This window comes from Hyaena hyaena, unplaced genomic scaffold, assembly GCF_003009895.1.
Source record: "Hyaena hyaena isolate Hyena2069 unplaced genomic scaffold, ASM300989v1 scaffold_40, whole genome shotgun sequence".
NCBI lineage: Eukaryota > Metazoa > Chordata > Mammalia > Carnivora > Hyaenidae > Hyaena > Hyaena hyaena.
Window position 1 is genome coordinate 3,080,765 of NW_024080672.1, and position 26,010 is coordinate 3,106,774.

General features: G+C 41.4%; 1 protein-coding gene across 2 annotated transcripts in view; it reads left to right on the top strand.

The window, feature by feature from the left end:
• Window positions 1-26,010, top strand: part of CREB5 (cAMP responsive element binding protein 5) — a 400,955-nt gene that overhangs the window by 65,717 nt on the left and 309,228 nt on the right. For both annotated transcript variants that reach the window (XM_039229907.1, XM_039229908.1), the window contains exons 2-3: window positions 9,672-9,743; window positions 14,313-14,406. In XM_039229907.1, coding sequence (XP_039085838.1) covers window positions 9,690-9,743; window positions 14,313-14,406 — 148 coding nt within the window. In that variant the 5' untranslated portion in view covers window positions 9,672-9,689. The remainder of the gene's footprint in view (window positions 1-9,671; window positions 9,744-14,312; window positions 14,407-26,010) is intronic.

The following is a 26,010-nucleotide window of genomic DNA, read 5'->3' on the forward strand; positions in this document are numbered from 1 at the left end:
GGCAATTATCAGGAGGGAAAAGGTATCTGGGCAAGAGCCATATTCTCCCCCCCCCCCCCCACCACCGTGGGCCAGTGCTTTATTTTGCTTCTGCTGAGTCAACACTGCTTAAGACAGTGTGGTAAGTTAACTGGAGAGTGGGGACTGTAGGTAGCCAAACCAGGTAATTTATTTAAAAAAAAAAAATCTAGGTTGCCTATACTAGCTTACTCATCGGTCTCCTCTGTGGATGGCACCTGAAAAGGTATGCTTATGCTTAGTTAAAATTTCAGCAACCGTCCCCACCCCTGCCCCACTAGGAGAGGGAGTGATAATTTCACACACTTTCTTGAATATTCATAAAGTTTTCATTGGCATTGAATGTAGCCTCATCCTAAGCTTAACTGGGTTCGAGTTTTTCAGAGCTCTTTGAGAAGTATAGAGAGGTGGAGGTGCATTCAGGCCCATATTTTCATTCCCTCTTCTGTGTGCTGGCTTTGTTTTATGGTCTTGCCCTTACTGTTCTCTTACCTGCTTTCGATCTGGGAAGCAGGAGTCGCGGGCCAGGGGGGCAGTGGTGCTCACACTCTTACCCCCCTTGCAAAAGCTGTCCTTTTGGCCATTGGGTCGGGAGACTTCGCTCCTGCACTGTGCTGCCTGTCTGCATGTTGCAGAATGTTTCACAGCCCTGCCCTCCACCGGTCAAATGCCAACGGGGACCCCCAGGAGCACCGGCACCTGACAACCGGCCTCACACATTGCCACATCCCCTTCCCGGAATGGGCAAAGAAATTATGCCTTCTCCAGGAAGGCAGATGAAAACGTGCCTTTTGCTAGTATTCAGAAAGCAAACCCTACTAGAATGACAGCAGAATCTTCCGATGACATAAGGGTTTTGCCTTCACATGGCCTTTAAGTGACCCGCCAGGACTGTCCGATGTTCACGAGCTTGACAGGTGAGGCACAGTGTGTTAGGAATCTGAATCAAGTCCTTGAGTGTATTTTTACCTTGTATCCGACTGACAGCGCGAGGTGTAGCGGCTCTGAACACGACTACCGGCTACTTTACATCGACCTGGGGGATGCCCAGCCTTCTGTTGGAGTCATGGGGAAAAGCACCTAGTTCCATATGATCATTTGCAAATGTCTTCGAATAGTAAGTGAGTCATAGTAATCTTAAGATGAAATAGCCTCTTAGCAAGCCCTGCAGAAAGTAGTGTGGCTTGATCGGCACGATGTTTATATATACTCTTACGTTGTGTAGTTCAGATTCATACACATGAAGAAAACTCACATCTTAAGTATTACTGCAGCCCATAGGTGGACTAAACAAACTGTGTTGCTTGGGGACGCAAGGATATTTATACAGAACGGGGATACAAATAAAACGGTTCTCCCAGATAAAAATAATTCGAACGTGTGAAAAACCAACTAAAGCGTTGTGATTTTCCAGTCTATTTAAAAATATTCGTTGTTTATAAACACAGATTTAAAAGCCAGTGTACCCAAACATTTCAAAAATTATCGAGAGGCAGAGCAGAATTATTCGGGATGTGTGGTAATTCTAAAAAGGCAGATTCTTACTATAGTAGAGCAAAAGGGGAGAAGAAAGAGCTATATTGCCGACTTTTTCCCGATTTTCTAAACAGGCTGCTTTTGACTCGTAGAAAAATATATACCCAGTTTTGCATTCAGTCTGTTTGCTGTTAGAGTTTTTCCTTTCAGGATTTTAGGGGGCAATTGTTTTAAAGTGCAGTGGAACACTTTCTGGAAAGGTAAAGATGACAAAGTCAACAGAACCCCTGATCTCCTCTTATTCCAACTTAACTTCTTTTCTTTTTCCTTTAATTGCCCTTCTCTTCAGTGTATTCTTACTGGAAGCAGGTAAAAAGGCAGAGCTCTCTGCCTTCCGCGTGTCTTCGGAGGTTGTCCTCAGTTGGAAATAAGTCAACTGATTTGGTTCCCTTTAATACTTCCTGAGAATTTCTATCCTAGTGTTTTGTTAACCACGTGCATGCCAGAGAAACTTTTTCTTAGAGATGGAGTGTGCCCTGCAAAAAAAGAAAAAGAATACCGTGCTCCATGGGAGCACGAAGAGGAATAAGACCTGAATACACACTCTCAGGCACAGACGCACACAGCGTGGTGATTTGCTCAGCACTGCACTTCGAAGGCCCAACACTGACGCTTTTAGCAAAGACGTTCTGAACTATTGAACCCGTAGATAGGAAAGCCATAGGCCGGGACTGTGCAAAACACAAGTAGAAATTAGCCAGCAACTTTGAAAAGAGGCCTCGTATCCAAAGAAACATATGGAAAACTTAAAAAAAAAAAAAAAGGAAAAAAGGAAGAGGAATCTAACATATGAAAACCCAATCCCACTGGAATGTTTTTTCATACACAGTATAAACGCCACATAAATAAAACCACACAGCTCTGCAGGCATACAGGAGTGGACCTGTGCCCCCAACACTGTCCTGTCCGGGCCTCTGCTGGGGAGTAGAGCCTGGGTGAGTTTCCAGAGACAAAAGCTGTTTGGAAATCCTACCTCCTGGGTACAAGGGACCTGGCTCGAAGGAGACTTAGGACAGTCCCTTAGCACAGCCTGACGCAGTGTGTGAAACGATCCTCGGGAAGTCTCTGATTCAGGTTGTCAGATTCTGAACCTTGGGGATACCGGTGGATGACAGACATCTTTTAAGGATGATGATAGTCTGGTTTGAACGGAAGAGTAATAAGTAGCTGTAGTGGTCCGTGTAAAGTTCGGGACTTCTAAGGAAGAGTTCTGGCCCCTCACTGCCCGGCAGCACGCCCCATTCTCGCCACCTTCTGTTGAAATTTTCACGGAGGAGGTACGGTCCCACTGCTCGTCTTGTTCCCTGTGTAAACCTCTGGTTCGAAAACTTTGCAGCATTCAAGGCGTGTCAAGCTTGAGGGCTGAAATGTCACTTTAAAAGTGGGTGGGGGGGGGGTTTAAAAAGGTCACACAGCTGCAAATAATAATAGCCCAATGAAATTCAGATTCTAGCTGCAGCCCACTTCAAGAATAACACTGAAACAGGAAACAAGCCTACTAGATCTTTTTCCCAGTAAGGCTAGGAAGAACACATCTGATAAAATGTGTGTGTGGGTGCGCATGTTTTGTGTGTGTGTGTGTATGTGTGTATGTGTGTGTGAGAGAGAGAGAGAGAGAGAGACAGACAGACAGACACAGAAGAGAGATGGAGAAAGACATACATCACAAGACAGAGACACAGAGAAATAGGTGCCAAAGAGAAAGGGTTTTAGAGAGCGAAGATACACACAGGAAAAAAAGAGAGACATACACAGAGATGCAGAATGGGATACAAGGACACACTCACAAAATAATTGATTTTCTTGGACTTAAATTCAAGAGTGTTTTTTTTTTTTTCTATTCGATGTTATGATAGTAAGGTTAGAAAACTAGAGGTATATTTGAAATAAAAGGATTTACTTTTCTGTTATTTTGCAATTAGCTTCCATGAATTGTTTTCTCACATGGTATCTTTTTGAATGGTCTGATTTTACAATGTTTTCCTAAATGGTCGGGTTTTATAGATAAGCAAATGAGATAGTGAAAGGTACAATATCCTTCACAAAGCAAGAAAATATTCGCCCCTAACTGAATATAAAATTCTCTTCCAGGAGCTAGCCATGTGTTGGGAAAACCATCCTTGAATTCGTGTTGCATTATTATTATGTGGGGCTCTTTGCCTTTCTGAGCAATATGTTGAGAGAAATATTTGCTTTGTTTTTTCCAGAAACATGAAGTACATATTGGCTAGACACTTAACTAATTTAGTTAATGAGCAACTTTTTTTCCCAGAAACAAAGACTGATCTGAACTCTCACACAGCATGACAAACTCAAGATGCTCCTGCCTGTTTGCTGTCCTCTGCTCTGCAGGAAGGACCTATTTCCCCCTCTAGAACCCTTTCGGCAATCTCGTAAGCTCAGCAAGGTAGCAAGGCGCCTTTCACATGATTCCTGTCAAGAAGGCTCTTTCCACACTTATAGTAGGCCAATAAATGCTGACAGATAGTATTAACTTCATTATTAAAATTCCAGCCTCCCCCCTTCAGATCTATAATCCATTCATGGTCAGATTAACAATGTCGGAGCTGATGGGGATATCAATATTACCATAAGTGCTCATTTATGTGTACAACTTCAGTTTGCATTTTTGAAGCTCCCGTAACTTTCAGCGTTGGTGAAAGTGCATACAGATTTTCAGGTGAAAACCCTATTGTCAGTGTCTTGATATTTCAAACCCTGTATCACCATATGAATCTGTCTGCTGTTATTGGAAGAAATTTGTGCCGTTCTACGACTGGACATCTGAGATTGGAGTTTGGTGTTAACTAAGGATCAGTAACAGTTTCCAGTGATTCAGACAGGGAAGCAACACTCTTGGCTGATTATAGCAAACCTCGTTGATGTAGGGTTTTTCTCTTTGAGCTCCGTTGTTGCCCTTGTTTAAAATACATATTTATAGAATTTTGTGTAGACTATCCAAGTTTTTGGTAATATTTGTTTTTTGTAGTATTTGCCTTTCATGAAATGGTAATTCCAAGTATATCTCTAAATGCCTGGCAAAGTATTTCAATGGATTGCATCAGCCATTGTGGAAGATTTCCCATTTTAGACCAGGAGGAATTTGTGGGGTCAAACACTGAACAATGAAAGAGATTCTTGCTCATTTCAAGGCCGTGGAATCCAGTGGCAATTGAGGGTTTGCATTGTAAATCAAGCCTGTCATCTCCTTGTCAACTGGGAAAAACCTCTACTCACTTTATGTACTATTAGGGTTTGTTATTAAGACTTTGTGTTGTTTTCCAAAAATCTGAAGGGAAATTAGACTCAGAAGGCATTTGTTCTAAGTGAGCACCGAGTCTGAACTTTGGAGAAGAGGAACAAAAAACAGAACGATTTGGAAAGTCCTAAGTGATTAGACAGTGTCTGCCACAATTATGACTGTATCTCACCAAGTTTATGGAGTCACTCAGTGTTTCCCAATGGGTGCTCTGTCGGGATCATAAGTAGCAAGCATATGGCTAATAGACTGGTCTTCAGTGCCTCCAGTGTCTATGGCAATATTAACAGACCAAATTTTTAATGAATTAATATGCGTACATGTGAAATTTAATGAAAACTAGCCTCATCTCAGTGTTTTCACCAAAATCAACTCTGACATCTTCTTTCTCGAAGTCTGGTAACATGTCCTCTCCGGCCGTAACCGAGAATGAGTGGAATAAGTGAGCTGCACCGCCTCTTGCCTTGCTGAAACTTTGGTTCTGGGCCAAAAAGTTTGAGAACCACTGCCTTAGGAGTGGAGAAAAGGCAGGCTGTTTGGGGGTGGTTTATTATGATGATTCAGGATTCATTATCCATTCCACAAATATTTATTGAACGCCTACCATGTCAGCTCTGTGCAGCGGAGCCTGGGGTATGGCAACTGCCAAACAAAACTGGGCTCATTAAAATGTCCCAGCTGGTAAAACAACAGAATGGGAAATACGAGGATGAGGGGTGACTGCGGGAGTACCTAATGCCGATCAACCTGGCTAAAATCATGTCTGAGTGATTTGCCCCGCATGATGGGTGATAAAACAGTATTTGCAGGGCTTTCATAGGAGTCTGTTTGAAAGCATAGTCATTACACTATTCTGCTAGAAAAGAACCATAATAATAGACCATAAAAATAGAGCACGGCTCTTCACTAATACATCAGACCAGATCGTACTAGTTGATAAAAGTAACAAAGCCCATGTGGTAGAGTGCTGCCATTTAGTAAAACTATCACAAACACCCACACAGCAAGCAGTGAGCAAGGGCGTGCTGTTTGCAGAGGGTTGAATGTGGGAACCACAGTGCATCAAAATAAAGCAGTTGAGGTTCACACACTTATATACACACACCCACTCACCGTCAACTTTATTAATCACTTAAGCCTATTTTATTTTAGCAACTGCCATTTTACCTTAGGAATTTTATTCCAACACTGTGTTGCCACAACATTTGGGCTGTGGGATCCATAGCATATAATAAATTAGGGCAGATTCATTCATGTTTAAAAAATAGAATAATAAAGTGACAGTAGTAACTCAGTTGAATATACTGATGAATGGAATCTGAACTCTTTGAAGGAAAACTGTATTTCCCTGATTAATCGTATTCCTCTAACTGCAACATCCATACCATCATGGCTCAATAAGACAGAGTAAATCTGTATGGCTGGAGCCTGTTGTCTTTTCAGGCATCAATGCCATAGCATAATTCCGTGACATTTGCTGCAGCTCATATGCGCACTACAGGTTGGTTATAGCACATTGTAAGCAACAAGTAAGATAAAATAGCTAGTGTTGATACCAGGCAGAATTGCCAAACTCTTACCATTATAGACTTGAATTTATGGGGAAGGTCGGCATTTTGGTGAACGAGGGTGTGGGGTAGAGTTACGATTATGGTAGAAAAATACTGTCTTCTCATACTTACCTGGCAGGTAATGTAATTTAATGAATCTCTTTTCACCTTCAGTAGTGACACTTACAGTCTCGACCACTTCTATTAGTTGGACACTGATCTAATTATTGTCATTAATTACTACTTTTAGATGGCCACCATAAATGCATTTATATGGAGCTTTCCCTTTTTACTGTCTGATAATCTTAATACTGGTTAGTAATGTTACTAATATTGGCATTCTTGTTACCTTAGCTACTAAAGCTCTTCTGTGGCGTCCAGGGAAGGCTCACCTTATAGCAATTTCTCTTTTATAAATAGAGAATAGTTAACGCTACAGTGAGGATTCAGTAACACTTATCCACGGAACCTCTCTGGCACCCAGCCACCTCCAAACACACACACTTACATATAGAGACCTTTCTCCATAGTTTGAGCATGTTGTACAGGCCTCCTCACTGATCAGTGTGATACAGGAATGAAGGAGCTGAAGATTATATTCATAGCCTTATTGTAAAGGAGGGGAAATTGAAGCCTGACACACTTAAATGACCCAACAGTAGTTGGGCAGATTACGGTCCCAGAGACAGAAAAGTTCCAGGAAGGCATTTAAAAATTTACTAGAAAAACAGCATATTCAATTAATGGATAACTCAATTACTCTGTTGTTCTTTCTATCTTGGATCAAAACCACCTTCTCACCCTTTATTTTGAGGCTTAGAAGTAAGTCAGCATTCGCAGGGGAGAGAAGGGATCCTCTGCGATACGTGATTTGAGAAGTTATTTTTTTTTCATATTTAATAAATATTGTTTTTTTTTTTTTTACAAATAGTTTATTGTCAAATTAGTTTCTACATAACACTCAGTCAGTGCTCATCCCCAAAGTGCCCTCCTTCATGCCCATCCCCCCCACCCCCCCACAACCATCAGTCCTCAGTTTTTGTCAGCATTCAAGAGTCTCTCATGGTTTGCCTCTCTCCCTTTCCCCCACCATTTCCACCCTTCTTCTCCCCCTTGTTCCTCCGTCAAGTTCCTCCTAATCCTCCTATACGTGCAAACATATGGTATTTGTCCTTTGAGAAGTTATTTTAATTGCTCATGACTTTCCTCAGACAGGAACAAGTGGAAAGCTTCAAAAGATATTTTTTGTTTTTCTTCTCCTTCTCCTTCTTCTTCTTCTTTTACATATAATAGAGTAAAATGATTTAAAGAATACATCTGATCCAGGAAAGCTATAAAATTATGCCAAGTTACTGTGTTGGTAAGTGACCAGTGGTAGTCATTCCAGACACAGAGTGGAAAGGGTATTACTGAGTGAAAATTGTATAAGAGGAAGAAGAATTTGCAACTTGGTAAATTTGTTTTGCTCTTTAATATCTGACGAGGAGTGTTACATAAGGCAAGTCTCTTTGCTTTGTATTTCGGAAAAGTGAAAGTGTGCACCTGTTTCCCAAAGAATATATATTAAGTCTGTTAGTGTTTGGGGCAAGGGTATAGTGACAGCTTAGCATTGGCTTTTTTTTTTTTTTTTTTTTGCAAGATAATAAAGCTGCTTTGGACAAAGGGTACCTATTTCTTGAGTAGAAACAGAGTTCCCTCTTTCAAGAGTGAAGGTGACTTGGGACTCCTTTGGTATCACCTCAGGTATCACTGGAAGGATTCCTTCCTGTGCTTCAGAGATGAAGCAATGGGTTTTAGTCCCCAATAGAGGCATGTCTCACCAGCAGCACATGTAGCTGAATTAAACTCAACTCTAAGATTGGCAAGAGAGGTTGCCTGGTTTAAATTGTGAAACTTAAGGGGCGCTTGAGTGGCTCAGTCGGTTAAGCCTCTGACTTCAGCTCCGGTCATGATCTCATGGTTTGTGAGTTCAAGCCCTGCATCTGGCTCTGTGCTGACAGCTCAGAGCCTGGAGGCTGCTTCAGAGTCTGTGTCTTCCTCTCTCTCTGCCCCTCCCCCACTCATGCTCTGTCTCTCTCTCAAAAATAAATACATTACAAAAATTTAAAAAAATCATGAAACTTAAATTTGCATAGTATTTCATGATGTTTAAAAAATTTTTATGTGGGGCTCCTGAGTGGCTTAGTCGGTTAAGCGTCCGAATTTCGCTTAGGTCATGATCTCGCGGTTCGTGGGTTCGAGCCCCACATCGGGCTCTGTGCTGACTGCCAGCTCAGAGCCTGGAGCCTGTTTCAGTCTGTGACTCCCTCTCTCTCTGACCCTCACCTGCCCACGCTGTCTCTCTCTCTCTCCTAGAAATAAATTAAAAAAAAATTTTTTTTTTATGTTACTGTATAGTATGGATTGGTAACCACAAAGTCATGTGTAGGTACTTTTATCGGTTTGGGGGAGGATTTGTAAAGGTAATTCTGAGTACACTTAATTTTTGCCTCATAAGCTTACCTTAGAACCTAACCCCCACATAAAAAAAGACCACACTCTAGTTTAACATATGCTTGAGACCATAAAATAAGATTTCTCTCCACAAAGCCACCTTACTCCAGACAACTTCTGTAGATCAGATGGGCACTGGCCTTAATGTAATATTGATTTCCAATCAGCCTGTACAACCAAATTAACAAAATATCCCAGGTAATGTTTTCTGTCTTTTCTGGTTTCTGTTTCTCCCTGCATAACTCGGTTACTTTCTGTTGAGACATTCATGAATGCCTGAGATGAAAGGGAATTTAGACCATGGCTCACCACCGGGGCCATTGGCTAAGCTGGCGGCAGAGCTATTTTGCATCCTGTGGCCATCTTGGTGGGTGATCATGGGTGAATTATTTGACTGCTGCTCAGGGTTGGTCACCACGCTGTTGACACCCCCATCTACTGCCTCCTCTCCCGCCAACTCCAAAGGGCAGGTGTGAACTTTACTTTGGAATCTTCTCGTGCAGGTGCAGTCTTACCAGGTAGTAACACAGTCCAGGTGGCTTTCCAGAGGCAGAATTTCTGCTGCCACAGCCCCCTGGCATTTTTCTTCAAAGTACAATAAATAGGCACTCCAACGAACAATAGGAATGCAGACTGCAGGAAGCCTAATGAACTTTGGCTGGGACCCGTGCTCACGTTAACGTTTCTCTTGTCTAATTTGGGGATTGGCGTAGAAAGAGGCTCCGAGCAATTGCCTTTCTCATGTTCCTCAGGTAGAAGCAGGAGATATTCATGGCTCTCTGTTTTCCTTCCTCCCTCTCCCCGTGACCCTTCAGATTTATGAGGAATCCAAGATGAATTTGGAGCAGGAGAGGCCATTTGTCTGCAGTGCTCCAGGCTGCTCTCAGGTGAGTGTGAGAATCCTTTGGTCTGTTTTGCCAGAGACTACCTGCCGTTTGACAGGGAAACAGCTCTCACTGGGCAATCGTGCCTGCTGTGGGCTTGCTTTCTACACCAAGATATTGTCCAAAGCCCCCCTCTCCATCCCCATCCCCATCATCCTCTTCCTCATCGTTACTCTTTTCTCCTTTGAATAGTTTGAACTCCTTCTCTCAAAGCCCCGTGAAATATATCAGCGTTGGCCATTTCCATCCTTAACTTTCCCCTGGAAGTAAGCCAGACGCATCCTGCCCACCAGATGTTCAGGACTGTTATTTTAGAAAAGGGAGGGAGGATGCTGCTTTTACAATAGTCACTTGATACAGAGCCTTTGGGTTACTGGTGGAATAGCTCACCATCGGAGCTGAATTCTGTTTTGTTTTGTTTTCCTCTCTGAGTAAAATAAACCCCTATAACTCTTCTAGAACCCACAGTTTTTCCATTTATCTAAACTCTTAAGAGGGGAACTTGGCATGCCGTGCTAGATTAAACCTCTTTGCTTCCAGTGGCTCCCATCAGGTGGAATCGTTGTGAGGATTAGATGAGATACTACATGAAGGGTATTTGGTATAAGGCCTGCACGTAATAAGTGCTCTATTAATATTCACCGTTGTTACTATTACTGCTATTGTAATTATGGACTGTGTGGCAGGATTTCTCAGGCTCGAAACTACTAGCACTTGGGGCTGAATAATTCTTTGTTGTGAGGGCTGTCCCGTGCATTACGGGATGTCCAGCAGCCTCCCTGACCGCTACCTCCCAGATCCTAGTGAAAACCAAAACTGTCTCCAGGCACTGCTAAATGTCCCCTTGGGGGCCAGAATGGCCCCTGGTTGAGAATGACTGCCTGATGGTTTGCGTGTTTTGGCTTTGGCTTTGTTTCTTTTTGGACCCCTTCCCTCTCGGGTGTCCCCTAATTTGAACCGATGCTCTCCCATCCCATTTGATGTGTTGCTGTGAGCCATCTTTTCTCCTTTTTGGAATCTGGCAGGGTATAAATAAATAATGCCACAGACGTGTGGTCACCAGTGTCAGACGCTGCTAGAGCCGGTGTCAGTGAGAGGCTGAGCAGAGGCTGTTGGGTTTGGCAGTTGGGCTCTGGCGGGTGACCTATGAGAGAGGAGTCCAGGAGGGGGCCACGTTGGAAGGGATTAACCAGTGAGTGGGTGGTGAGGAAGTGGAGGTGGCAAGCATAGAGGACTCTTTCAAGAGCACTAGGGAATGACGGGAAACAGAGTGATATAATGGTAGCCTGAGAAGGAAGCAGCCTGAGAGAGGTTCTTTTTAAATGAAAGGCTAACCAGGCAGGATGTGGCCCAGGGCAAGGAGACGTGGGCATGCTAGATTGAAGAACCAAGGGCTGAAGCATCAACTCAGGAAAACACAGGGTGTAAAAAGCCATCGAGAGAAGGGGGGTGTTATTCCTCTGAAGCAGGAGGGAATGGAAGTAGCATCTATGACGTTACATGCAAATTATGAGGTGAAGATAGCAGTGAAGGCTGAAGAGGTGCATTCAGTGAAGAGTGCCTAGAATTCAGTAAAGGAGCAGGTCATTTCTTGGAGAAGGCTGAGTGGACTGCTTGGACAAAATGACAGTTGAGGATTTCCATAGTTTCTAGGTTTCACGGTAAAGCTCCAAGCCTTCCCCCTCAACTCCTTGCCTCATTTAAATGTAAAGATGTATCTAAAACTTGATGTTTTTATTTAACGTGTGTTTCTTTTTCTTGACAAGCAGTTTTTAAAAATATGTGCATCTTTCAATTGAAGGGGTGTCAGAATTGAGGAAAGGAGGTGGTTCCCTAGTGAGTCCAAGGGTCTCCCAGTGGAGTGTTGGCAAGTCACAGTCAAGTCAATTTGTGTGATCCTGACATCACTGTAGTGACCTTCCGGAGCCTGGGGACCTGCAGAGAGAAGAAAGGATGGCTGGGGATTGAAAAGGGGAGAGTAAATATGAGTTACCAAGTGCTTGTCCTACACTGGGCGTGATGGAAGGATCTTTCCCCCTTTTCCCTCACTGGAAAGAAGCTTTGCTACATTAGGAATGGTCTACAGTACCTGGGAGGTTTTTTGTGTTATGGCTCCTTATGTATTAGCTTTGTCCCAGAAGTCATGAGAAACAAACTTCTTTTGCTCTTTCTGATCTCACAGAAATTGTCAATTTCACTGCCCCTTTGCCCTCAGCATGAACATTTTTGAGTTCCGGTGGCCTCTCTGAGCTGCATATCTGTTGTAGACTGTCCATTTTGGTTATTTATAATTTGCTGCTATTTTCCTGGTTTAAAAAAAAAAAAAAGACCCATGATGTCCTGTATAGACTCGGGAGATATGTATAGTTCATGTGACGTACTGTGGAAGTTATTGTTATTTAATAAGTATTCTGGTTAATATTCCATTTTAGGCTGTTATTTTATGGAGCCAAAAAATGGCGTACAAATACAAAATGGAAGGTATTACCATGTTGTTTGTTGATTATATATATCACAGTGAAAATTATAATAAGGATTTTAGCAGAAAGACTAGGAAGTTTAACCTGTCTATAAACCACACGTGGTAGTGTCCCATACTATAAGGTGCTATAAAAGACCAAAAGAATAGATGAAACTACACCAAAACCCCATGTCGTTATAAATCAGACTTCCGTGTAGTTAGAAATCTGACATAATTACCATGCTTTGCAGATTCTATATGCTCTAAATTATATGATACAAGTGACCAATAAACAAATGATATTTATTCCCCCAACTAGTTTTATTCCAAAGGATTTAGCCCAGTGAATTCCCTCATTCATATGAACACAAATCTGTACTATTTGCAGAGAAGATTTCTACTACGGTATACAGTGTAATTGAAACTTAAAATGACTGTCCCTAGGGACTGGGAAGGTCCAAGAGATTTTCTAAATTGTCAAAGATTCAGCAATGTTCCGCAGTGTTTATTGCCTTTGGTTGTATTTTCATTTGACTTTAATAAAGCAGATACTTTGTTCAGTTATTACACCATACCAGTCTGAGTCAGGAGAGGCTAGGATCTGCTGCAGTAACAAGTTTCCCCAAAGCTTCAATGGCTGAAAACAACAATTGCTAATTTCAGTTGCTCAAGTATCCATTTCCATTGTATCCTGGCAGGACATTTTTCATAATCTTTTAGAATTCAAAAATACTCTTCATTTTCCTTCAGAGATTTAGGAAGATTGAGGGGCCACTATTTCTCATATTGTAATTTGCCATACTAAAGGGGGGATGGTCTTGCACCACAGGCTACTTGCTGACATATGAGTAACGTGTCATTTTCTTTCATGACTCCGTGGGCAGAACTAGTCACAGGATTCCACCCAACCACAGAGGGCCAGGAAATCCAATCCCACCATATGACCAGAAGCCAGACAGCTGAAAACATTTGAGAGCTGTATTTTTGACAACCATAATGTCATTCTTTGAAAATTAATAATAAGGTGTTGATTAACTATACCGTGCAGAGGAGAGAATCCTAAAAATGATCTGCCATGTTGCTATAAGTCATATATATACTTATAAAAGATCACATAATGAGTGTGCAAGGTTTTCATAAACAGAAACATACTATACAAAAGTCACGTGCACATTTGTAGGTGTGTATATCAAATAGTTAAGCATGATGTGTAATTCTTTCCCAAGGTCTGACATGAATCAGAATTCTTTTCCTATTTCATGCATTTCTCCTACTTTTGGTTAATCTGTAGGTAATGTCTAGCATACTTATTATGCCTTCTACTTAATTTTATGCTATTATGTACAATGGTAACTACTAGACAAAAGTTCCAAATAGTTTTGCAGAACTCTAGTGCTACTTAGGTCTAAATTCATTTTTCTACTTTGGACCTATTTTTCTCCCATGTAGAGGTAGAAATGAGAGAATTTTACTTGTGGTACACCGTCACTGTTAGTTTCTTTGGGGGTATAAAAGAGCTTGAACATTCATTCAAACACTCTATTCTTTGAAGGTGTGGCATATTTCTATTGTATATATTACTTGAATACTTTCAGTATTTTTCATTTATCCTTTCTCATTTCTTCTTGAAACACAAATTTAAGGTCTTCCCTCAGATGCAAACCTCTGGTTCCTAAGGAAATACCTAATTTATTGATGAGTCATGACAGTGGATTACATTCGAAGACTATCTAGGAAGTAGAGGTTTTTAAAATGAATTCCCAAAGAATGCGTGGAGAGTCAGAAATGATGACAGGCAAAGGTCCCCTATTTCTTATTACTATTCAGCCAGATTCTACTACAACCTAGTTAAGCCCCTGGTAAACGATACTGGAAATGATGCATATATTTGGGTCCAGTTCAGCGGAATGTCTCTGCACATTTGCTTGTAAAAAGTAATTTGTCATTTAACTTAGCATGCCTTCACACTTTTCCAGGACTAATTTTTTGTTTTGCCTGTCACATATGCAATGCCGAATACATCTCTTTCTCTGTGATGGCAAATATATATTGTAAAACTGAATGGCTCCTCTCCCTTCCCCCCCACCCTTTTTTCTCTATTTGTCTGACAGCGCTTCCCAACAGAGGACCATCTGATGATTCATAGGCACAAGCATGAAATGACTTTGAAGTTTCCCTCAATAAAAACAGACAATATGTTATCAGGTAAGGAGCCATCAGGCAAAAAGGCTTTGGGTGAACAAATCAGCTGCACGGGAGGTACTTGCTCTTCTTATGACAGGATGGTTTCCATTGGCAAATTCTGTGCCTTGAAGACATATATTTCTGAGGCACAGCAGAGACTTAAAATAATGGTAAGCAAAATGTAATCAGCTAATGTGGTGTTCACTCAAATAACTGGAGAGCTGGAACTTCTCATTTTCTGGAATGTAAAATGTTTGTTACTATGAAAGTTGGCTCCCTATAAGTATTTTAAAAATCACATGCCTGTAATCACTCAAGCAAAACATCCTCACTGAGCATCTGTGATGCACACTAAGCTGTTCTGGGTGGCATGGGAGATGCAAAGAGTGATACGATTTCTGTCCCTGAGGACATCACAATATAGTGGACGTGTGAAAATTAGGCTGGAGACCTGTGTTTCAAATGAATATTTGGAAAATGCTGTGTGACTTTAGTAGAAGGAGCTCTCTCCCTCCTCCCCCCTCCCCCCACCCCATCTTTCTCTTTATACTGAGGTGGTTAGTAAAAAAAATTTTTTAGGGGCGCCTGGGTGGCTTAGTCGGTTAAGTGTCAGACTTTCGCTTAGGTCATGATCTCGCGGTTCGTGGGTTCGAGCCCTGCGTTGGGCTCTGTGCTGACTGCCAGCTCAGAGCCTGGAGCCTATTTCGGAGGCTGTGTCTCCCTCTCTCTCTGACCCTCCCCTGCTCACGCTGTCTCTCTCTCTCTCCTAGAAATAAATAGAAAATATTTTAAAAAATAAAAAAAAATTTTTTTAATGAAATAGAGCCTGCCTCCTAAGTGGAGGTTTAAATGAGATGATAATGCAGGGAGACACAGCAAGTGGTCAGCAAATGCGAGCAGAAACAAATAATAATAACAGTTAGTCCATCAAGTAATTGCAATTTCTCCCCATTTTGATAGGTGGTGCAGTAAGGTAAAGCAGAGTGCAGGGCCAGGCGTGGGGACACTTGAACTCTAGCGTGTGCTCTGCCTCCACCGGCCAGATAACCTTGAGCCACATTAGTGAGACCTTTTGGGCCTCAGTTTCTTTTTACGTAAAATGGGAATGATTTTATCTGCCCAGTCTATTTCACAGGCTTCTTGTGAAGATCCAGTAGAAGAATGTCAGTGAAAGCATTTTACAAACCCTAGCGGGGTAATTGAAGTGTTTCCTGTTATCCTTTTAGGTGAGAAATATTTCGCTGAAGCCACTGTCTTCATGGCATCATGAAAGAGATAATATGCTCATAAACATGCTTTAAATGATATCAGAAGAGAAACGGACTGCCCTGGCAGGCCTGGCTCATATAATTTAGCATTTCTATGGCACTTACATTTTACGAGTATTTTATTATCCCTATTATTAGCAAATCCTCCAAGAGTTTTGTCAGACAGGTTATTATTACAACTCATATTTTACTGATAGAGGAGGGGGGCGCAGGGAGATGAAGCAGCTGCCCCCCGGCTTACCACACAGGGCAAAGCGACTATGTTCGCAGTCCTAGCCCGCCGACTGGCACAGCCACTGCATTGTCAGGCTTCACCGGTTTATCCCCGCCACCACACACTCCTGGTGCCAGAGTTGGCCACACATCTTCACAGTCTCGCCAGTGACTCGATGATAGTGCAGATGTGTTGGGATTTAGAAGAATCTCAGGCTCAAAAGCTGCCTCTTTCCTCGTCTCTGCCACCACCCACCACCTCTCAGCCTGTTTGTTTTGATGGACTAGTTGACTCTTCAGAAATAATTTTTATCTTCCCTTAAGTCTAGAAACACAGATGCAGAAGCTTAGATCTGCAAGAATTACAAAAGCCCAGAAGGGTTAGGAAGGAGAGTGTGTTCTTTTGTTTTTATCGTTTATTCTGTTTTATCATTTATCTACCATTACCATTATGAAGTGGTGTGACTTTATAGTTAAACACGCATATATATATATACAAGTACCAGAGCTGTAGATGTTGCAATTCCCAATATTTAAATTTTTCAGTCCTTCTCTTATTTTTCCCAAGTGGAATCCCAAAAATAGGCTTCTTAGTGTTAGGAGAGTGGGAGGTGTGTGTTAAGGAGTAGAAATTATGTGCAGGTATTACTGCCTAGTGGTAAGGACCAGGCAGTATCTTTCAGGTATACTTCTGGAATGGCCCTACAAGGAGCCCCATCCAAAGGTCTGAAAAAAAGGAATTAAGCATGTGTGAATGCTTCTATATGTTGCCTATAAACAGGCTTTCTTTCTTTCTCTTCCTTCCTTCCTTCCTTCCTTCCTTCCTTCCTTCCTTCCTTCCTTTAATTTGAGAGACAGAGTGAGCTGGAGAGAGGGGCAGAAGGAGAAAGGGAGACTCTTAAGCAGGTTTTATGTGCAGCACAGAGCCCTACACAGGGCTCGATCCTATGACCCTGGGAAAATGACCTGACCTGAAGTCAAGAGTTGGATGCTCAACTGACTGAGACACTGTGGGGCCCCTTGGGCCACTTTTTTTTCCCCTGCAATATTCAGTTACACAAAATTTCATTTCAGATGAATTGGAGTTGGACATATATTATGAAGAGAAAGGATGGTACATATGTTTCTTACTAATTTCAGGATATCTGGTTAACTCGTATTTTGGAAAATCACTTCATCCTTCAGTAATTGCAAACATTATTATTAGAGAAATTATTAAGATGCCACAGATAGGCTATTTGAAGGTAAGTATCCAAAGAGTTGTAAGATCTGAAATAATTTCATAGCTTTGTCATAAAGTCCATTGTATTTAAGCCAGGTGCAATTTACTACTCAAAATGATTGTAAATGATCTTTGACATGCCATAAGGCAGAGTAGTAAAAGTGGCAGTCATGATGTTTTATTAACATGAGTGCTCTTATGGGTAGAGAGTAAACATAAAACCTCATTTTAAAGAGATAATACTAGTTGGTACATGAATGGGGTGGGGGGGGGTGGATTCTGAGGTCAAAGACTTCTACCCCTCCCACCTTGGTCCTTCCATCCTTATTTGGTTCATGTGGTACATTTCTAGAGCTTTTTATGATGATGGACTTGAGTTTTCCCTTCAGCTGTTCTTAGTGTTAGTGAAGATAATTTCATGGTAAGAGAAATTGTGATATCAAAGATTTTTTAGGTGCCAAGGTAGAAATGGGAGCCCACTGAGCACATTAGCCTTTCACATACAGGTTGCAAAATTACCAGCTGTTATGTGAGAAGAGATGTGTTTGGTTTGAAAGTTATGATCAAATTTTAGTGTTAGAGCTAGAGAGTATGGTGTTGGGTCTCTTTTAATGGTATTATGATTAGGCATTCAGGAATTCCTAAATCTTGCTCTGTCAGCGATCCGCACCCCCACTTATTTACAGAGTGCCTGGGTTCTGTGCAGGAAAACACCAAAATGGGAATCAAAGTGCAACTTTATTTATAGCCAGACAAGCAAATAATAATCCACATGAGAAGTGTGTGTGTGTGTGTATTGGGAGAGTATGGCAGAAATTCTGACCTAGAAGATGATAGATTTTTGCTTCATGAAAAGGAAGATGAAGCTTAAGAGTGTTCTAGACCTTTCCTCCAAAGGTAAAACCCAATGAACATCTCAGGTGGGAAGGCTGAGAAAGATACATGAAACCACACCTTGAAATGCCTAATAATCCACACCAGACATCATAGCCCAATTAATGCTGGAGGCAACTGGTGCGTGTGCTTGGAGGGAAATTAGAGCAGGTGTCAGCTGAGGTGTGGGAAGAGGGGCCGAAGTTGTCCCTTCACCATCACTTATTCATTCGTTCAACAAACAGTGAGTGTCTGCAAAGATCCTGTTGTGCCAGGTGCGGGGGATGCTGCACCGACCAAGACAGATGAGGCCCCACTTCTGTGGAACTTACTATAGTCTACCGGGGTGGGGCGGAAGAGAGATCAGTGATAGTGCCCCTCCCCCCAGATTAATAAATAATGAGTTAGTGACAAGTGCTGTGAAGATGAAACATGACAAGGTGAAATAAGTGGCTAGCCGGCCGCTAACAGAGGTCAGGAAAGGCCCGTCTGCATTAGTGGCATTTCAGCCAAGACCTGATGCTCGCCACTGTGGGCTCCAGAGTCCTTTCTCTCTGTCTTCTGAATATGTGGCGGCGAAAGTGGTGACTCCACACCACCAGATAATGATGCAGCCGACACACAGAGAAGAGGTGAGAGAGACTGGCTTCCTCATTCCATCTTCCTTATCCCCATTCAGTGCAGAGACCTACCGTAAATGATAGTACGGTCCGTCAGAACCCAGTTGGGTCCCTGGATTAAGTCTAGAATGAGGAACTATCTCTAATTCCAGGCTCTAAACCTAATTCTCACCATGGAGAAAGCAAGAATGCTGTTCAGTGAAGTAGAACATGAGATTGATCATGATTAACCAGATGATCTCAGAACCCAAATCCATTGCCCATGGCTGTTTGCTACAAAGCTCATAATAATCCATGGTCATTTTAAAGGGGACGTCAGAGAAAAGGTGACATATCTCATTCCAAATTCTTTTTGGAATGAACTAGGGTCTTAAAAAAAACTGAATAGGTAAATAAATCTCTCTGTCCCTCTGTTTCTCTCGCTCTCTCTCTCATGCATGCGCACATATATGGACCATACTTACCTCCTCTTCCATTGATGATGAAGGTACCTAGTGACTTCCCACTATTGAAATTCATCAGATCTGTATGGAACAGAGGGTGGTGGGAATGGCTTGCATTGGAGGACAGCATGATAATAACAAGAGCTACCATTTATTGCCTTGTCTTATGCCTATAATTGTGCCTCCTGCTTCACATACATTATGTCATTTAATCCTGGCCACTTTTTTCACATGAAGAACCAAGGTCAGGAGGGTAAGCAGTTTGTCCAAAGTTCCTGTCTGTCTATAATTTTCTCATTGTACAACTAGATTTGGTGAACAACATACACTAAGAACATGTTTTGGTGTTATATTATTGGCTTATTTCTTCAATAGTCATCTTACAGAAAACAATCAAAAGTTTTTGGAAGGAGATTATATTAACACATTAGCATTTAGAGGAACAAAGAGTGCATTTTTATATCAGACTTTCCCCTCCATTATGACAAGTGGCAATGGGCATTAATAGGAGTTGTCAGCTTCTCATTCATGTTTCTAGCCAGTCAAGCAAAATTGAAGTTTGAATGATTCACCTGAATACCTTAGAAGCCTTGCTCTGCAGTACTTTTTATATATGAAACACTGGCTTCAAGTCTGTTCCATCTGGAAACCAATCCTTTCCAAAAACGAGTGTAGGAGAACTCAGGCAATTGATGACTGAGTGGAAATGTGAAGTTTTAGCTTCCATGGTTCAGGGCAGGGCTTGATAAGAGATTCACCTTGGATCCGTCAGGTCACCTGGCCTGCAGAGCCATGATCTCTCAGTGTTAATAACCCTCTTCACCAGCTCAACTCCTTTAACATGAATTAAAACTGTGGTTTGAGGCACCTGGGTGGCTCAGTTGGTTAAGCATCCAACTCTTGATTTTGGCTCAGGTCATGGTCCTAGAGTTGTGGGATTGAGCCCCTCATCAGGCTCTGTGCTGAGCATGGAGCCTGCTTAAGATTCTCTCTGTCCCTCTGTCCTTCTTTCTGCTCCCCTCTCTCTCTCTAAAAATAAATAAAAATTTAAAAAAATAACATTGTGGCTTGATTGCTGTGGGAACTCTCTGGCTAGGCCATGGCTGACAGTGAGTAGGTGTGGATTATATACACGATTCATTTAAATCTGACTCCGTGTCTTCTGGAGCCCTATGTCATATGAGATGCCCTTCACAGAGCAATCTCCAGTTGACTCACGGCCTTCCCAAGGGCATCTTGTCCATCTGCTCTCTACCTTGACAGTAAATGGACTGCAGCATTCGATCCAAGAGTCTGCCAGTGTGTCTCGACTCTTGCTGACCTGGGTCACCCACAGGATGGTCAACCCTTAAGCATTCCACAGCTGTTGCTTAAAAACCAGAGCTGCGTTGGGTTGTCCCATGGAAACACTGCCTCTTGGGACAGATGTGAGGAAATAGTAACGTCAGTGTTACGGAAAGGACCCTATTGCTCCTGTGGTATATTCACACTCAATAAAAGGCACATTTATTGTAAAGGAGCCGGTCTAAATTTCCATGGGATTCTCTCAGCTGTTACTGATTATTGCTTTTATAAAGGCTTGTGTATTTTAAAATTGATTTAATGTAAACAGTCTTAATTAAGACTTGATTAAAATTCAGATAGGGATAGGGACGAAGTAAGACTATTTTAAAGAAAGCATTTGCTGAAGAATCCACAGGATAAATAGAACTATAAAAAGAATATAAAAACTAAGAAAAATGCCTTTTCTGAGAACCCCAACTCTTACTAAAATAGATATGCTAATTCCGATACTTTTCTCTATTGATTTGAGCAGCGTTCTTGAGGAGTTCCATTAAGCTACATTTGGTTGGTTGAATCCGAGTCATGCAAATAGCAAAAATGCATTACCTTTAAAAAATACCCTACAATTAGAATGGTCACTAATTCAAACTGATCTTTCTTATAAGTGTCTGAATTAGTGGGGCTTTTATAGTGTTCCTAGGCACCATCAATTTAATACAGAATGATGTAAAATTGCTTCACATAGTCCTTTAGTAAGACCATAGTTGGGAATATTAGACCAATGGGTAAGAAAATTTTGCTTAGGAAGTTTGCATTCTTCTTCTCTTGATATGTTATGGGAACTCTGCTTTTACTTTTTTTTTTTAAATTGATGACTTGTCGCCTTGCCTTTTTATCATTGAGGAAAATGAAACATAGACAAACGTATACCTCAAATGCAGCTCTGAAACCGAATAAGGTAGCAACCTATTATTAAATGTAGAGCAGACTAAACACTTTTTAAAAGAAGAATCAGGTTTCAGGCTTTAGCTTTGTGCTTGTCATTTAGTCTTTGGAGTAATCATACTTGCTGGGGCTGAAGCTTTTGATGCTAGGCAGACTATGGACTGATTGGAAAACTTCGTGAGCTTTTTTCCTTCCCCTAACAGTTCTGGCCACGGACTTGTCATCCTACCCAGATGTATTGGGGTGCAGAATTTCCTATCGTATAACGGATGGGTGAATTTCTAAATCATAATGTGGAGCTCGTGGCACTGTTGCAGGTAGATGTACAAGAAAGGTCTCGATGTGGCAAGAATCCTCTACCTAGCTGCTTACAGAGGCAGCGATTCTATGAAAAGGTGCTCCTTTTCAAGGAACAGGCTAACCTTTCCAAGAAAGGTACCAGATACTGAAATATGGCAACCTTTACACAGGATTTTTTTTTTTTAATCCCTTTTGGCGCCAGTCTTTCTTGTCCGAATGGTAAGGAGATCCCAAGGACAGGCGAGGCAGGTAGAGGTGGGTAAGATACCCCACTTGTCGTGATCCCGGCTCTCTGGGTGTTCTGAGAAGCTGGTGTGCTCTTTGCGAACTCCCTGCGAGGGAGCAACGTGTCGGTGCTTACGCCGTGCCAGTTCGGATTTGCAAAGGGAAGAACAACAAAATACTTTCCACTCAAGGGCAGCGCAAACTCAAACGTGACTAACTTTTAGGTTAGTTTTGAGATTGGGAGTTCTTCCTTTCTCTCATTCAGATGACCCTCACTCAAGTGGGAACACTAAAAGAAAGGTGAACAGAAGGCCTACAGTGAACATCTCGGCTCTGAGTTCCCACTGGGACCAGCTCCTAGAAGTCCTTGGAGTATGGCCTGTTACTCCTGAACACACCTTAGATACTATCCGCCAGCAGAGCTTCACCCACTGTTATCTATGAACTGCTACTCCCAGAACTGGTGCATGCTCTTGGTCCCAAAGAAGGTGGGGTTTATAAGGATTTTAATTTATGGCCATGGATATTACTCACCTACTTTAGATCTAATTTCAGCTGGAATAGTTATTTGACAAGGCATTCATGTGGCCGAGAAGCTCTGACTCTTTTATTTAAGCTGCTGATAGATTTAGCTGTCCCCTTTTTGAAGATTTGCACATTTCCTGCCTTCCTTGGAACTGGTACCATGTGGGATCAAAGACAGCTAGAGACCCCGTATTAATTCTAATAAATGTTAAAATAAAAGTTAAGCTCCATTTTCTGGTTCCTGTTGTAACTGGAAAGAATAGCTCATTCACCAGGAGAAAATGAATTAAAAATTAGGAACAGTGGGCCTTATCTCTTCCAAATGTGGATACAGATACCTGTTTTGCTTTTCCTTTATTATATCATACAGCAAAGAAAGTCACATTTAGTACAACTCTATGGCCTCCATCTGGGTCTTCTGCTCTAGGGGTAGGAGGGAACCAACTCCCTTTAGGGCTCAAAGTTTCCCTTGCTTCATACCTTTTGTATCCTTGTTGCTGCCGAGAGGCTAGCGATGGTGGCCATTGCCTTTACCATTCCTGTGCCGTGTTCCTTCCACCTCCTTTCCTGATGTACGTGGGTGCGTGTGCAGGCACTTGAATCTGGAGATAATTTTGCTGAGAGAAGACAGAACACATTTCTCAAGTTTTTTTGAGGTTTGGCCTCCAAATGCCAGTGTGAATTCAATTTCATGGCCCATCTCATGAACTCATCTTAGACTTCAGGACCCATGCGGATCCTCCTAGGATTACTGTTCCCTCTATGTAGAATCATGACCCTCAGCTTGTAAATCTCCAACAAAGAAATATAGAAGAGCAGAAGAGGAATTAAAACCTGGCAAACTAAATTCCTACTGATGGCAAGTGGTCTAGTATTTCAGTTCTGTTATGTGCTATTTTCTCAGGCTTTTTAGTCAAAATGACCTGCAAGATAGTAGAGGGTCTGTAGGATTACAATATGGTTCAATTATACAAGGGATAGAAATGATTCCAAGATATTTTAAAAGAACCAAGGATGGTTAGGATTGTCAATTACCAATATAATTATGTGGCCCCAGCCTGGAGTGAGTTTCGGTTTCCTTATAAGTAAAAGGGGAAAATGATTTTTACCAAATGTGGTTGGTGTGAAATGAATGAGATGGTGTATAATACAAAGCACTTAACACTATGCCTGACATGGAATAAGCACTCAATAAATGGAAGAATATGTACACACACACACACACACACACACCACCCTTTATTTTCACTGTCAGGTCTTGTCTGTTTACACCTTCTGTTCAGGAAACTTCTTTATCTGTCTAGCCTTTACTTCTGGCTTAATTTCTAGAGTCTAGCCAGCTGTTTCTGATGTTCCCATTAAGCTGTCCTTTAAATGGCCATGTTTCTTTGACCTAGTGACAGTGACTTTGAAGGGAACCCATTATGGTGGTGATTTTAGGATTCATAGAACAGGTAACTTTAGAACTTTACTTGAAAGAGGAGGAATATGAGGTCCAGAATGTAGGTAATGTATCCCGAATCATATGATTTTCAAATCTGGATTTCTGGGTTGCCAACATTGTCTTTTACACATGTAACAGAGTCCTTCAGACCCAGAGGTGAGTCCTGGAAAAGCACAGGATTTAGACTGAGAAGGGATTATGCCTGAAGGAAAAAGAGAAGTGATAAAATGGTTACAAATTGTGACATCGTGTTAAGGTACTTATCTCTCCATTTCTAAAATAAGAGGGACCTACTTACTTCATAGGATCTTGTGAGATATAGACTCTAGACAGTGTGGGTGAAAATGTTTGTAAACTGCAAAATGCTTCATAAATACTAATTTTGTCCTTTTTGTACTAATTTTATCACACTGTATACATATGTGTATATGCATATACATGTTATATGTATATTGAGACACAAATGTGTATGTGTGGCTCTTAATAGATTAACGTGCTAATAAAACCATTTTCAATCAAATCCAACTTTTACATAGCTTTTCTGTGTAATGTCCAATTTATGATCATCTGTGGTAGGCTCTCTGTGTACTGTAAAAAGAGCTCAGTATTTTGGAGGCTGGGCTAAGAATGGAAAAGGATGCAGAAGGGGATTTTTGAGATCCAGGTCAACCAGTTGGGAGTTTAACAGGTGGGAGAGCCCCTCACCATAAGGAATCAGGAGATCTTGCCTTGGAAGGCCTGAATATGTGGGGATCTCAAGCTACTTTCATCTTCATTAATATTAAGCTATTTCTTAGAATCTCAATGGTTAATTTACTGGGGGTAACTGCTCTGTGTATGACTTAGAAAAGTAAATATGATTCTAGTTTTTTTATGATACAGGAATATATAAAGAACGTGCAGGAATGGCAAATTCATGTCCACTTGTGGCATTCTTCAGTTGAGTGGTGGTGATGTGTTAGAGAACTGTGCAGAAAGAGAATTTGGGACTGAGGATAGGTTAAGTTGGACAAGTGCCATAATTAATCTAGCAGTGTGTGCTGTAGGCTCAGGTGGGAATAATATATGTACATATTGGCAATATCACCAAGGCTTTGGTCATAATCCTGGTGTCATCACATTTCTCTGGGAGACCTTGAACAGGACTCTTAATCACTTAGGACCTCAGGTTCCCTCATTTGCAAAATAATTAGCATGGCCATTTTGCATGGCCATCTTCTGTTTAGAACAATAGGACACTTTACAGTTTTCTTAATGCCAACTCCAGTACACCTTTATCAAGGAAGTTGACTGTCCTTAGTGATTACAAAGGTGTAAGTCTACCTTTATTTACCTTACAGGATCTTGTGAGATCTAGATTATATAGAACATGTTGAAAACGTTTTGTAAACTGCAAAGGCTGCATAAATATTACGCCACAAATAGTGGCTTCAGATCCTCCAGTTTTCTAAGATATGTGCTCACTAGACAGTCAAGAATATGAAAGAAATTCCTTTTAAAGAGTTTTCTCAGAACATTCCTTTGGCTATAGCAAAGGAAAATAAAATTAATAATTATATTTTTAATGGATGAAAGCTGAATGTGTTTAACTTGGAACCTTTCATCATCCTCTATGACTCTCAGAATGAGAGACAGAATTGCCATATTTTCTTTTTCCATTAAGGAAAAGGAATTGGGGCGCCTGGGTGGCTCAGTCAGTTGAGTGCCCAACTCCTGATTTTGGCCCAGACCATGATCTCATGGTTGGTGGGTTCAAGCCCTGCATCTGGCTCTGTGCCGACAGTGCAGAATCTGCTTGGGATTCTCTTTCTCCCTCTCTCCCTGCCCCTCCCCCATTTGTTCTCTCTCTCTCTCTCTCTCTCTCTCTCTCTCTCTCAAAATAAATAAATAAAGTTTAAAAAAAGAGAAAGAATTAACATGCTTGTTTGTTTCTTTTTGATTGATACACACTTTTACAAAATCTGTTTTCCCCCTAAAATCAAGCTTAACTTTGTCTCAGAAGAATTTTTTTGGCCTAATTTTAGCTAAATCATTTTTTTCCAGTTAAAAAAAAGTCATTCCACACATTGAAATGTGTGTCCAAATGATAGGGACCCCAGAAAGTTGTTGGTGGGATCTCTGGAGGTTGTCTGGAAGAAGTTTAGAAAACCCTACATATGCAGCCTACACATTGTATTCTTCCTGTGAGATTTGTGGTTTTAGTTTCTTCCATATTGCCATTTTATTTAAAAGGGTATAAAATTATGGATGACCAGTTGGCATC